This window comes from Poecilia reticulata, linkage group LG1 (genome assembly GCF_000633615.1).
Source record: "Poecilia reticulata strain Guanapo linkage group LG1, Guppy_female_1.0+MT, whole genome shotgun sequence".
Lineage (NCBI taxonomy): Eukaryota > Metazoa > Chordata > Actinopteri > Cyprinodontiformes > Poeciliidae > Poecilia > Poecilia reticulata.
The window spans coordinates 14,546,106-14,561,105 of NC_024331.1; the positions used below are offsets into that span (position 1 = coordinate 14,546,106).

Consider the following 15,000-nt stretch of genomic DNA (forward strand, 5'->3'; position numbering starts at 1 on the left):
TTTTTTTTTTTTTTTCCTTCAGCAAGAAACTACAAGGTTCAGAACAGAGATTTGTTTCCTGAAAACCTCATTAGCATACAACTTTGGATGGCAGCCAACATCAGACAGCAACCAAACCAGGAGCCATTCTCCTTCACAGCTGTCCTAAGTGTCAGTATATCTTTGCACACTTTGCAGTGAGGCGTAGCACAACAGTGTTTTGCATTGTGAATTTTGCAGGTAGAGCATAGAGAAGTTTGTCGCCAAAACTCAAACACACAAAAACATAAACCAAGTAAAACTGTAAGATGTATATGAAGGCATGAAATTCAGAAGAAGAATGTTAATGCAACCAATCATCAAGACAAAAAAATTGAATGCAACAATCGCTGATTAAACTTTGTTTTGTTAAGTAGGGCAATGAAAACAGAACACTAAAGAGAGGGGGAATTTGAACAAGTTAAATATCAGCTTTAGAGGAAAGAAGACGGATGATTTCCTCCTTTGTCTAGAGCTGAAGCTAAGCTAATTATCTGCCGTCTGTTTCTGATTACAAGCAGACAGATTATGGTAAGTGAGACATTTGACAAAATGTCGAGCAGTTTCTCTGACAGATTGGCTAACTTGTCTTTAAATTTCTTTAACATAAAACATAATGAGTAATCCCCGCAAGATAGGTTCTGTTTAATTGGCATTATAATTATGACTTTCAAACAGTTAAGGTTAAAGATGGACTTAGTAAGGCACAAGTCACAGAAGTTTTCAGACATACATGCTCTCCACTCATCTGGGTGCTTAAAGGGGAAGGCCAGGCCGTTGTCGATGGCTGCTATCTTGATGCAGGAATCTGTGCAGTTCTCCGACCACTCAGCGTCCTGAAACGACCGTCGAGAACAGCCTCGTCACACAGTTAAATTGAGCTAATTAATAACACTCATTGGTCAACATGCGGCTGATGATGACCGATAACCGCTTTTACTTTGGCTGTAGCATAACTGCGTCCAGGATGAAGCATTACTACTAACGCGGCATACCTTGTCACTTTCGTCTCCCTCTCCTGGCTTCTCATACTTGATGAGCCAGTTGTCGTTTCCTCGATCTGAAGAGGAAGAAAACAGAATATTGCATATGCCTGGATGATGCAAGTGCTTGCAGCACATAAGGAGACAACAACTTAAAGCTCCAAGTTTAAAGAACTCTGACAATTGAAGCAACAGTTATCCTCCAGGGTCAGTAGACTTTTCAAAACAATTAAACTAAGAGAAGTAAAAATAGGAAATGTAACAAAACGCTCTCCACTGCATCAAGGCAAACACCCTCACCTGTGTTTCTGATGACATAATCCAACACCACCAGTCTCTCAAACTGGGACTGCAGCTGCTTCCTGATGTTCTCCGGCAGAGGTTCGGCCTCGAAGCGCCGCAGCCAGCAGTCGGCTTCGCGGTAACCCTCCACAAAAAGCTGAAACGAGCCCACCTGCAAACAAACAGGCGGAACGTGACGTCTTCGCGCAAAACAAATAAACTAAATGCTTGAGTGTGCGGCAGCAGTTCAGCTTATAAAAACAGGAAGCTCACTGATGACGTGATGAACTGAGGGAAAGCAGCAACAAAGACCTGAAAGAAGTTGGGTGCTTTTCTTTTGAGAAAAATTGTGAACGTAGCCTGTTGATATGAACGAGCCCGTCTTACAGGTGACTCTCTGCTGCGCTACAGCTCCTCCCCCAAGGCCGTGAACATCAGAAACTGGTAGTTTTCCTGTAACATTAGGTTGTTTCTTCACGATGAGTACACAAGCATGATTGACATTGCAAAGACCCTCCTCCTGACTATGATTGGTTGCTTCTTGGAGGAGTCAAGGGAGCTGGATTTTTTCACAGATTATCTGCCTGATACTGTTAGGACATACTGACAGCTTGACATTTGTAAAAAACATATTTTTTATAAAAGCTACATATTGGAGTTTTAAGAAATGCAAGTAATCCAACACATTCAATTCTGACCTTTTTATTTGAAAGGACCCTTTTAGTCCAGGAATAGAAGTACAACGCGGTCAGCCATTATTCTGCCATCCTCTGCAGTTTGCATCACAACCTTTTCTAAGCCCAGAGAATATTTAGGGTTTTTCTGCAAAAGTGGTTCCAGTGGTTAAACCTGGCTGGTGCCGGAGCCGGCTCGACCTCGGCTCTGTCAAAAAAACCATTGATCTAATTCTGACACATCACAATGTCGGAACCACTCACCTTCATCGGCCAAGATTGTATGTCCAAACTAGGAATGTGAGTTTGACTTTCGAGCGCTCACAGCATAAAGTATAAATATATAAAATGTAAAGAAATTAAAGGGTAAAAGTAGCAGTTTGTACACTACTATAAAAGCAGATCATCCAGTTAATGTTTGATCCTCTCTCGGTACTGAGTATTTGTGAAGGATGGAAGCTGAACTCATCAAACAATATCATTTACTGATCAAATTAAGGCTATTTAATCCCAACAAGCCAATTCCTGATCTGAGTACCAGAAAACTTAACAGCACTGAGAACAGGATCTATTAACATCAACAATATTACAGGATTCTGTTAACAAACTGAATTGGAAATCACGTTTAAGGGTTTCATACAACACAGCAACTGTAAGCAGTTCAGTTATTCGCTTTACCTCCATGAGGGGAAGGTCAAAATAAAAAAAACGAAAGAAGAGAAACATGGACGTCGTGTTATTTTGAGCTCCTTAATCTAATATTTCAAATCCTGCTAAAGCTCTAATTTTTTTAGCTTTTGTGTGTGAATTTATGCAGATAAAAAACAAAACTAAACTTGTGTTAAACACATAGATTTTAACATTTTGATTTGTCATTTGTCTGCTTCCGGCTCCCGACAAAATTGCCCAGCAAAGAGTTGACGCCGAGACGGCACCACTTTTTAACGGCAACGTCAGCGCCTGAGGTGGCGAAAACGCAGAGAACTGGCGCTAAACAAGCATGCTAATATCAGGAAAGTAAAATGTTTTGACAGGCGTAGTTGTTTGTTACCTTAGGAGGCAGGCCCACTCTGTGAAAGCGTCGTCCCACCTTCGGGACTTTCTCTAAGGCGTACTTCTTCCCTCTGGACTTCGCTCTGTCTATAGCGCTGTAGTGGAATGTCTCACTGGCCAAATACACCACCTGAATGCGAGAAATATGTTTAGCCTGGACCACCAGCAGAAAGCATTTCTTAAAGCAAAAATAAAACACAAATCAAATTTATTTGAAAAATAGATTGAAAAAGTTAAAACATGACAAGGCTTTGACAAAAAAAAAAATACATTTTTCATCTTACTTTGTATTTCATTGAAACATTCATTTAGTTCAGCAAATGTACACAGAAAGTTACATTTATTTGTTATATCAAGTTAATCTCTAATTATTTATACCCCTTGGCGGATTTCTATTTAGAGCAACCTTTTAGGTTTTTTTAATTTGATAAATATATTTCTTGTGATTGGAAGCGACCCAGTCAGAGTTCGGACTTGAACGTAGCTCGGTCTACAAGCTCATCTAACCAAAACTACACAGATTGTGTCAGGAGGAAGTGGAATGTTATCGTTTTTTTTTTTTGTTTGTTTGTTTTTTTGTTATGTAATAATACAACTTTCTGAGAAACTAAAATTTGAGTTTTCACCAAGCCATAATGATCACCATCAGACCAGAGGTAAATTACTGAAATAAGTCTCTGTGAGTAAAGGCTTTTTTTTTTCTTTCTTGAATTACTGAAATATTTAACTTTTCAATGATACCCTACCATTCTGAAAATGCACCCATATTTTCAGGCACATGACGCCGAGATAATAGCGCACTGCGAGAGGTACCTTTGTTTTGGGCACCACTCCAAGGCCGAGCTTCGTATCAACCAGGGAGGCTGCAGCCTCTGACAGATAACCCTGATTGGGCAACAAGCAGCCTCGGCCAAAACAGCACGGACAGCAGAGCTGGTGACAAAAACAGGACGCAGAAAGACGTTTGCAGGGGGTTAAAAATGCCTCATATGCGACTGTAGTCACAGATGCATCATGATCTATCAAAAGAACGAAACTAAACCCAATAAATTAAAGCGAAACTTTGTAGAAAAGTTTGCAAATTAAATCCACAAGTGTCTCTGTTTCCTCTTCAAAATCAATAACAACCTATGCCATGGCACACAATTTACCTTGTGAAAGTATTTGGTCCATTTTGGGTTCAGGTGACCGTAAGGTTCTTCTGACTTTGGTTTAAAAACTCCAATGATTTTCTGCAGAGATAAAAGTCAACATTAAGTTTATGCTCAAAAAGATCAGCTGAGACTCATTTGTTACCTGTCAAATAAGGAAAATTACAACTTCAAAGACAAAATCTATATTTCAGTTTCATGATTTTTCAAAAGGAAAAGGGGGGGAAAAAGTGTGAAGTGACTGAAAAAAATGACAGTTGAGTACATGACTCAGTTAATAATAATTAACAACTCATAGATCAATATCCTAGAATTTTGTGCAGTAAATGTTTGTGTGTTTTTGGCATTCTGAGAAAAATGACTAACCGTACCCCTTTTGGATCTTTGACAAAATAGCTCCCGCTGGAGCCTTGGGAAATCCTTTCAGGAAAAACACCACCTTCAATGGCCTGTTCTGCCTTTAGGATGAAATCTGCAAACTCTGGATCGTCTGGAAAATGGTTGAAGTCCCCACTATTTGTACCTGGTTGGGAAATAGCAACAAAAAGTTGTTCTATGAGCAGCAAACACGGAACATGTTACATTTTCCTTCAATAACTTCAAACAAATGAAGGGGTTTTTCGTAGAACTTGTTATCCATGTCGTAAAATGGCCAAATATTATGTTTTAGAGCTGCACAACTTTAAAATATAGAATGTATAAATCGAACAAATAAAAAAATCCACTTATCGCCTGAGGAAAATAACTGAAATCTAGGGTTTAAGGGATGGAAAACCAAAAATGACACAACAAGATTCATGTTTGGGGAACGACAAAAAGGTCAAGCAGGATAGCAAGCTGACAAGACCCACTAGGCAACAGCAGGGATTGTTTGTGAGCATAAAGTTTATCAGATGACAAAATCCTTGTACCATTGACTTAATTTTTTATGCATCCTCTGTACAAAATGTACCGTGTTATCCACGTCTTATCAAACAAATTTATTTGTACAAGCTCTCTGAAAACATTCTACCAGTATGTTTAACTTTTATTATTAATTGTAATTGTTAAGTATTTTAGCTTCTTTCCAAGCCATTCATGTGTTGAAATACCTTGAATTGACTCATTACAACCAAAGAACACATTTTTGTGGGGAAACTCATTTCAACAGATAGAGTATGACCAGCTGTTACAGACAACATCCACATTACTGTGGTAAAGTTTTAAACCCAAGAGTAAATGGGCTGATTATGTGGAGAATTTAGCTCAAACTTGACAGAGACACTTGATTATGACAAGTTTTGTATTAAATGCGTTATTGGTATTTGAAAGCCACAGTTACTGTAACGTTACAGCACGTTCTGCTGCCCAAGTCACAGAAAGTAATAGCACGTGCATCTACTTAAGTGGATTTGAACTACAGACATTTCTCAATCTAAAGCAACAAATCTAGATGAATCATTTCATCACCTGGCAAGATATTTCAGCTGCTTTACAGATCTGTTTGCAAAGTCTCTCTGGTTAATATGCCCTGCTAATTATTCCTCCGTTGAAGGCCCCTTTCACATGACACGACACGTTCCTACCTCTTCGGCTTGCGAGAAGCAGAACAGTCAGCTGACAGGGAGGCTGTGTGCGCTCTGCGTCAGTCACACTGTGTTACAACATGATGCAGGGAGAAAAGAAAGGAACAGATGCCGGACAGAGAAGAGCAGATGCAGGGACTAGGGCGAACACTTAACCAGCCATTTGTTAGAGAAATATAGAAAGAAAAAAAAAAAAGCAATAACTTTGACGCTAGTTTACTTGAAGAAACAAAGCAGGTGGCAATTTTAAAAAAAAGATAACGCAGAGAAAAGATCTGTTAATATTTGTGTTAAATAAAATGTCACCAGTAAAACTGATCTGCACACCATGCAGGAAATCAAAGAAAGACTGATTCATCCACAGGTCAAAGTAGAAAGTGGCGCACAGCCACGTGGAATTTGTTTGGTCATGTGACAACTACAAAAGGAATTTAAATCTCACTCTCGTTTTAAAACTACTGTAGAAAGATGTTCGGTCCATATATTTAGCTGCCATCTTTCAAGGATGAAAGCTTCCTGCTCTGCATTTGCGTTGAAAGTCTAAAACTATATCATTCCAGAGTCTGACAGCAGAAAGAAGTAAAGCTTTTCTCCTGTTTAATCTCTTTTCTACCGACTTCAGTTGACAGAAAGCCTGAGCGAACGTGGAACAGCTGAAGTACTTACTCTCTCTCGCCTATCTTTACGTTTTCAGCACAGAGCACCAACGCAGCGCCACAGACTATTTGTGAGTCGGCCTGCAAAGTGGCCTGATGCATATTTGATAACAGCCTCTCAGTCGTCCAGCTCAGTTTTTAGGGAATGGAAAGCTCCTTTGCTTGCAGCAGGTTTTGCGGAGTGCAGGAGACCCAGATTGAAGAGCGACGCATCAAAACAAAACAAAGAAAAAAAACAGCACTTAAAAATAAGATCGTTAGTGGAACTGAGTCAGCACAGGACACCAGAATAAAAAAAATAAATAAAAGCACAATTAAAACACCATTTTCTGCTTTTAGTATTTTGCTGCAACTCGAGTTGAGCCACATGCAGAAGTCAGCGATGAGAGCAAGCAAGTAAATGTTACAGGAAGTAACTTTATAGAGCGATGTTGTAATTTACACCCCATTTGTGTTAAAAGGACACAGAAATTGGGACACAGAGACCTGCCATTTGAGGCTCAATCTCTCTCTACCTGTGGCCTAGATTTCTGGCCCTGATTAAAAAGGGTCCAACAATAGATTCCAACAATCGGAGATAACAAGCACTGAAAAAATAAAAAAAAATGACACAAAGAAACAAGGTGGGCAGTATCATGCGAGTTAAAAATTGAATGTGCCGCTTCCATGGTGACTGCATCATGTTTTATCATTTGTTTCCTCCTGTGTCAGACTCTGTTCAATTCATTTTGGACTGGTTTGATCTATAAATGCTGACGGGGTGGTGGTGTAGAGGTAGAGCGTGTTCCATATATACAGAGTATATTAGTCCTCAAAGCAGTTGTCAAGGGTTTGAATCCCGACCCTGGGACTTTTACTGCACGCCTGCTTCTTCCTGTGCCCGTTTCCTGTCTAAACACGGCCACTATGGACCCCTACTGCCAAAAAAAAAAAACTAAAGAAATGCCTGAGCTGAAGGAACGTGCTTTCAATGCAATTTGTTTTCAGTAAAAACAAAACCTGATGAAAGTTAAGGAAATATGCTAAGATGGATAAACAAATCATTTCATTTCCAGGAGTCCTCAAAAATGTTACCTCTCTCAAAACACTGCATCACATTTTTTCTCTTTTATGACCAATAGTCCTTGAAACAAAATTGGATTCAACAGGTCAAGAAAGCTGGACGTTTGAATTGGCTAAAACGAGCTATAATCTATTTGAAACAATGCACTGCTAAGATAATTCAATTAAGTAGAAATAAAGATAATTTTCTCTAAAATAGAAATCGGAGCTGCCTAAAAAACAGTATCAGCAGGACAGAAATGTATAAAATGGGTAAACGGAAGTTGTATATAAAATCTCTAATTAGTGCATCTGTAGTTCCAACTTTGTAATTTTGCTTTCCACTTATAGACCTAAGCAAAAACACAGAATAGACCCCAAGCAGAGCCGCACCGGGCTGCAGGTTGCAGTAGTCTTTGAAACATTTGCAAAGAACTGCCTGGATGAATTGTTTGGTAGAAGATTATTCTTTAAGTTTCTTCATTCATATTCCGCACAAAATTATATTTGGACAGTTTGAGGGACTCATCTAAATTGTCCACATCTGATGAATATCTATAGTAGCTAGTATGCTAACGCTAACAGAGAGTGGAGGGGGCCAGAATGCTGAATAAATTTAATATTTGTATGTGTTTATTTTGCAGAATATTATGTTATACCATTCCATTTCACAAGCATAGCGTTTCCTATACAGGGAGGATGTTCCTTGACTTTGCATATCCTCACTGTTTATGTTTTTGACATAGAAACAGCTTTACATTTGCAGAAGGGAACAGTTTGTTAACTCTATGCACCAATCAGCCAGATAAATCTATGGTCACTCCAGCAATTTTTTTGACAGCTCATCAAAAATGTTTTTTAAACCATGAGAACAAAATGAAATCTTTTTGCCATGCTGTGCCTTGTAGTATTTTGATTTTGTAGAATTCCAGCTTCTTCTTTTTTTTTTTACAACCTATCTGCTCACGCAACATGTTCTGGTATCATAAACACGAAGCTCCCACAAAACGTTACATAAGTAAACGAAAAATTATCTTTAATGTGACATCATTTACAGGTTAATAACACAGTTATTTTCCGCACCTTTGAACGGAAAAGATCAGTTCAAAGGTGCAAAGTGCTAGATACGTAGTTATAATCAGCTCCCAAAGGATTTGCAATGAGCCAATTAGTCAATGAATTCAAGAGGACACTTTTAATAAAGTTTAGAAACTTTAAAATGTCTTGACGTAACAGCAATGGAAATGCATAAGATAGCATTACATGTTGCCGAAGTTTACATTTCCTCTCTCGGGCCTTTAAAATCCCGTGAAAGGGCTCTGTAGAATGATTCTAGATCAATATTTCTGAGTGACTGCTTAACATTACATCGATTTGCCCACGATGCATTCACTGTTATCTTTCGTTTTTTTTTTTTTTTTAAGTAGCACTTTCCTATGGGTAAAGAACAACCATATGACACGGAGTGAGGACGACATTTCTAGTTTTCCATAACATGTGGGAACTACGTTTAAGTCACTTAATCTAAATAATTACCTGGGGAAGCCAAGGTGTCTTTATCCGACGATGAGCTGTGTCTGTTCCGTCTTCTCCGCTTGTCTCGGGCTCCCTTCGGAGACGTCGAGCTTCCTGCTAAGCAGGGCAACAACAGCGCCTCTTCGCCGGAGCCGTCCGTCTCGAGCTCGGTCAAGACGCTCTCACGAGAGTCCGAGATACGGACCGCGACTCCAGGATTGGCCGCAAACCCCAGTCCTACTCGGCTGTTGTCAAATGATACATTCGAGGGTCCTGTGGAGTGAAAGTTAGACTCCAGTTCGGGCACTGCTGCTACCGCCCCGGTGTCCAGCACAGGCAAGCCGCTTTCAGTCTCTGTAAGATCGCACTCTGACATCATTTTTGCTCCTTCTTTGTAGATTTTTACAGTTAATTGAAGGATTGGTTACAGTTTCTTCTCTTCGAATTATTAATCGTTCATTTTAAAACGAATTACATGTTTGGACGAGGACGTAACCCTAAACGTTATCACTTGATAGCAGCTGCTTTCGCTCACCAGTGTGCCAACATAATCCGTCGTCAAGCCTTTTCCTTTCCTTCCTTGTTACCTCTTTGCGCATGTGCAGTATGGCCGTAGGTCGGAGATGCCTTCAGGGGTTATTTAGAACATCAGAATTCGAGGTATCTAATATTACAACGAATCTGTTTATTATCTTTTCACTTTATAAGCATCACAAGTGTAAAAAATAACTTAACTCAGTTCTGAAGTTTCTTCGATATTATAGCAAGTTGTTTGTAAAATTATTCAGCTACTTTTTTAAATTTTTTTATTTAACGTTTGTTCGTTCCGGTCCCGGTCTTTCTGCATGGAGTTTGCATGTTCTCCCTGTGCATGCGTGGGTTTTCTCCGGGTACCCCGGTTTCCTCCCACAGTCCAAAAACATGACTGTCAGGTTAATTGGCCTCTCTAAATTGCCCCTAGGTGTGAGTGTGTGTGTGCATGGTTGTTTGTTCTGTGTGCCTCTGTGTTGCCCTGCGACAGACTGGCGACCTGTCCCGGGTGACCCCGCCTCTCGCTCGGAACGTTAGCTGGAGATGGGCACCAGCAACCCCCTCGACCCCACTAAGGGACGAGGGTGTAAAGAAAATGGATGGATGGATGGATGGATGGATGGATGGATGGATGGATGGATGGATGGATGGATGGATGGATGGATGGATGGATGGATGGACAAAGTAGTTATTTTCTAGTAGAAACTCCGCTAAGCTAAATGATCATAACATTGGCACAGTCATCCTCGATTATCACATACTTGTTAATTGGTGTTAAAAACCCCTACATGTGAACGAAACAACTTGATCAAAACGGAGGCGATTGTAAGGATATATACGAAATATGTGCACAAATAGCTTACCATATTTGTGTCATTGGCAAAGCAATCTCATTGAAAGCGAGTTACATTATTGACCAGTAGATGTCGACGTTGATACACAAGTGAAACCATACATAAAACCATAAGTTTTTTTTTTTGTAGATTTTTTGTTTTCATTATCTAGGCAATCATGTTTTTCAGTGTTTTTCAATGTTTGGCTTCAAGAACATGTTCATGTTCAATGTTCAGCTTCAAGAACATATGGACACTGTGACTGATTCTACCATTAGGTCTTTCTCACTAGCTCCACATTATAACAGGGTCTAAAATTTAAATCCATTCTCTGACTATTTTTAGATGCCTTATTGATGGACACGGCACCTAGCTGTAATCCATTAATCATTTAAGCATAAAGACCAACAAAACTTGAATATGTGCAGCACTGTGCAGAAGTATTTACACCACTTGAACGTTTTGTTATTTGCATTTTCACGCCCCTTCAGGTCTGATGCTCCTCTCAAAGTTCCATTTGTCCAATTTCCTAAATCGTCCATGGATATATTGTGGACAAAATATTGGCTTATCTGATCGGATTTTTATGATCAGCCATTTTGTTCCGATTTTTTTGTTTGTCTGTTTAAGCTGTCATATTTTGACATTTCGATAACTAAAATGGGTGGCCACTTGTGTTGGTGTGGCACAAACTCTTATAACGAGTTTGTGCCAATTAATTTAATTAGGTGAAAATTAAAACTAAATATGTATTTTTTGGCATTGATTTCTCTTTTGTGCATACTTACAGAACTTGTTCATCCCTTATGGGCCATTTGAAACCAAAATGCTTCACAAAAACTTTTGAAAGTATAGACTAAAGTCTGGAGAACTACTGTTCCATAGCATTTTAAAAGACTAGAAGATGCCCTGGCTTCTTTAAACCAAACTAATGTGTGGGTCAGGACTAAAACTCAGCCTTTTCACCAAGTGCTTGTCTTTTTTTAATGAGGCAGGCTAGCTGGAACTCATGCAAATAAGCAGCCAGCCAGCTGGTAACACAGCAGCCAAATGATCAAGGTATGAGGTTTGGAGGTGAAGGAGTCAAGGGGGGAGAGAAGGAGGAGATAGAAGAGGGAGATGGACAGTAATAAAACATGACTGATAGCTTTTTATTTTATTGTTTCTGAGGTCTAATCTTATTACTTTATTCACATTCAATCATTTATGCCTTCTTCAGTTCGATATCCCTTCCTCCTTCATGGGTGAGTACCGGAAATATGTCCCCTGACAGGTGAGGACACCAGCACACTATTCCCTTTCTCGAGAAGGGATGGTGTTTCTAAGCTGTATGCACCTCAGCCACCACTGGGTGACAAGCCCCTGCAGCAGTGAGAACACGGCCGCTCCGATGCATGTGTGCGTGAGAGCGTGAGAGACCTGTCTTTCCCTCCCCTGTAGCGCTCATTCCAGCAGATTCTGCTGGCAAAAGATGTGGTTTACCCTGCCAACAGCAACCACCCGCATCCATCCCGTGCTTCTATCCTCCTCCCTCTTTCACCCCCTTGGCTGCCTGATGAGGGAGAGAGGAAGAGCCCTACAGCTCCACTCATTTTTCATCTGCATGGGCTTTATCTGTGATTGGAGTGTGTCTGAGTGAATCTAGCTGCACCGCATGTCCAAATAGGCGGACGCATGTATGTTGGCTTGCAAAAGTATTGATAACCATTGAAGATTTTTTTAATATCATTTTGTAACGCTACAAGTACAAACATCGATGTTTAGAACTGGGTGTGTGCCTCTACCAGTTCTGGATTGGAGGAGGGAGAGTGAACATCAATGTCGGATTCTCGGTTGACTTTAGTGAGTTGTTGACTAAATTGTGGATTTCAAGTAATATAAACCACTTTTTATTGTTGCTCGGGGTGTATGTTTAGAGTGCTCGTCCTGCTGGAAGGTGAACCTCGGCCCCACTCACTCATGAGCCTACGTCTATGCATCTAGCTTCTCATCGTTTCCGGTTTCTCTGCTGAAGAAAAGCACCCTTACATGAATAATCATGCGTTTCATTGTAGCGATGGCATAGTTTCAGTTCTTTCTGGTACACTTTTTTTTTTTCCATGTAGTCCAAAAAGTTCAACTTTGTTCCCCTTCAAACAGAGCATCTTCTGGCAAACTGAAAACTGAATTTCTTTTTCTTTTCTTAGCATGGGGCCCTCTTGGTTGCTTCTCAAATCAATGCTTAGTAATCAATTAAACCTTTCCCAACATGAATAGTCTTAATTTTGGACTTGTTTTTTTTTTTGGTTTTCACTTTGCAGATAATGGATTGGACACTCCTCTTTTAGTAAAGCTTGTTCTTTGTTTTTTAACCCCGCTTTAAAATTCTCTTCAACTTTCTCACTGACCTGTCTGATGTTTTCCTCCAAAGCCTTCCCGGAACACCTGAATCCAATTAAGTGGGCTCTGGCAAAGTGTTGCATATAGGACTTTATTTCCACATTTTTATTACATTTTTATAAATTACACAAAAACAGCGTGTAATTTCTATTCATCTTTACCATTATATACTACTGTGTGTTGGTCCCTCACATTAAATCTAATAAAATACATTGAGGTTTGTGGATATATGAATAGTTTGCACAGCATTATTGACTTGTGATTGCAAAACCAAAAATATCATTGCAGATACAAAAAAAAAAATTACAGTCGCAAAGCTCTAAAAATGTAAGGCAAAAAAACCCGTTAAAATTTACAATCAGTATGATAAAACTCAAGTAACCATCCCTTATTCATAGATATTCAATTCCTAAAGAGAACAATAATTAGAATTACGCTCGTCGTTGTTTAATCATTAAAGCCTCTACATTTTGTGGCTTTGCAGCTGCCTCGTCTTAGATGTCAGTATTTACTAGTTGTGCTTCCGTCTGGTTTTGGGCGATGAAGACCACGCGCCACTCCTGCTCCTGTGGAGACATCCTTCACCTGTTGCCTGTGAGGAACAATCCAAACATGGGAGAAAGAGTCAGAAATCATGCATGCGCCACTGTGTGCGTGTGTGTTCTTAGTGTGACCTGAAAGTGTACATCTCGGGCCAAAAATCTTCATGTAGCAGTGTGTGCAGTACGGCTTCTCGTCGTACTGCAATGCAATCATCAGCACACAATTACTGTGTCGTCATTTTCACTTAGTCAGAATGTGTTCTTCATTTTTTAGTCTCATTTATCTTCCTTATGTACCTCAGCATGCTGGCCAGCTGTCAACTGTCTGTTGCACCTCTGGCACTTCAGGCATAGAGGATGGTAGTCCCTCCCTAAGGACCTCTTCTTCTCCCCTGAGCCAAAGACAAACAGCAGCTAAATGAGGAGCAGTTTATGCATCTTTACTATTAAAGTGGAACGTATTTTGTTTCTGTACACATGTAATCTGCCTTTACTTGCTTTAAATACAGAACAGTTTTAGCGCAGCTTTTGATGACAAAACAATTTGTAATTCTTGATATGCATGTTTGTTGGACATCTACCTTTTAAACAAAAAAACTTGCCTCATTGTCTTCTAACATAACATTTTGGTAAAATATCTATATCCAAAATAGAGCATGTAACTTCTAAGAAGCAGAGATTTGGAGTGTCTCCAAATGTGCATAAAATATTTTTTTAAAAACTGATTATAAATAAGTAAAAGTTGGTCACTGACAGTCACAAAAAACAATCATTACTAAATATTTAAACTAAACATTTTGGTGAAAAAAGTGTGATATCTTAAGACAGTCAGTGTAAGTTTGTTTAGTTTTTTTACATACAGCTTATATCCTTGGGTTGGAAAAAAATGGTTAAATACAAGGTCTTAGTAACTATTTGAACCCTTTACAAATTTAATCTGTTTTTTTTTTTGTTTGTTTTTCAGTCATATGTAACCTTATGTGAAAATGCAGTTGCATTTTTTTGGGGAAGTCATAAAATAAGTGCGATCAACAACAATTTTCTGGTTTGGTTTTCCGAGCCACATCCACAGCGTTTAATGAATGGCTGTACTGTACGATAAAAAAATCAGTGAAACAGAAGTTGTCTGACAACATGAAGAACACTAAAGGATATCAAAAAGAAAAAAAAATCACTAGGATTTTTAAAGAAATTCAAGAACAGACGAGAACAAAGAGAACAAACTACTTTGGTAGGAGTTGCCGGCCTACCAAAGTTTCTCCAAAGGACGCAGAACATTTACAGTGAAGCTGTGACTCGGCTAAAGTCACAGCTTCATATAGAGCTAAAACCAAGAGATGGCATCCATGGGCCAAAACTACAGCTGACCAAAAAGAAGACAAAAGCCCATCCCCCCTTCCTCCAGCAACATTTTAATGATCCCCAAGACTTACAAGAAAACATTCTGTGGACTGACAAGATAAAAAGTGGAACTTTCTGGAAGGAGTGTGTTATTTTACAGCTGTTCTAAAACGTTTCAGGAAAAGAAACCCATATGAAACACACCAACAAGTCCACATATGAAAGGTTTGGGGGGAAAAAAATGAAGGAATCCGAGCCTAGACTTAAATTAGATGCTGTTGCACGACTAGAGGGATTTTCATTCTCAAAACGCCTCCAGTATCGCTAAAGTCCAACAAAGAAGATTGGATCAGAATTCCTCTAAAGTGACGTAAAAGGCTAATTATCAGTCCGCCGTTGGCCCAAGCATTTTGATTAGTTTTAGGGGGTAGCTGCT

At 39.4% G+C, this 15,000-nt stretch overlaps 2 protein-coding genes across 3 annotated transcripts in view; both read right to left on the bottom strand.

Moving 5' to 3' along the window:
- The window catches only part of pi4k2b (phosphatidylinositol 4-kinase type 2 beta), a 12,836-nt gene extending 3,301 nt beyond the window's left edge, over nucleotides 1-9,535 (bottom strand). The window contains exons 1-8 of the mRNA XM_008408268.2: nucleotides 8,960-9,535; nucleotides 4,533-4,684; nucleotides 4,162-4,242; nucleotides 3,824-3,943; nucleotides 3,009-3,140; nucleotides 1,302-1,455; nucleotides 1,014-1,078; nucleotides 752-854 (exon numbers count right to left, since the gene is read on the bottom strand). Coding sequence (XP_008406490.1) covers nucleotides 752-854; nucleotides 1,014-1,078; nucleotides 1,302-1,455; nucleotides 3,009-3,140; nucleotides 3,824-3,943; nucleotides 4,162-4,242; nucleotides 4,533-4,684; nucleotides 8,960-9,317 — 1,165 coding nt within the window. The 5' untranslated portion in view covers nucleotides 9,318-9,535. The remainder of the gene's footprint in view (nucleotides 1-751; nucleotides 855-1,013; nucleotides 1,079-1,301; nucleotides 1,456-3,008; nucleotides 3,141-3,823; nucleotides 3,944-4,161; nucleotides 4,243-4,532; nucleotides 4,685-8,959) is intronic.
- Nucleotides 9,536-12,753: 3,218 nt separating this feature from the next.
- LOC103464269 (cysteine-rich protein 1) overlaps nucleotides 12,754-15,000 on the bottom strand; it is a 7,143-nt gene continuing 4,896 nt past the window's right edge. For both annotated transcript variants that reach the window (XM_008408256.2, XM_017310894.1), the window contains 3 exons: nucleotides 13,521-13,615; nucleotides 13,356-13,422; nucleotides 12,754-13,273 (listed from right to left, as the gene is read on the bottom strand). In XM_008408256.2, coding sequence (XP_008406478.1) covers nucleotides 13,263-13,273; nucleotides 13,356-13,422; nucleotides 13,521-13,615 — 173 coding nt within the window. In that variant the 3' untranslated portion in view covers nucleotides 12,754-13,262. The remainder of the gene's footprint in view (nucleotides 13,274-13,355; nucleotides 13,423-13,520; nucleotides 13,616-15,000) is intronic.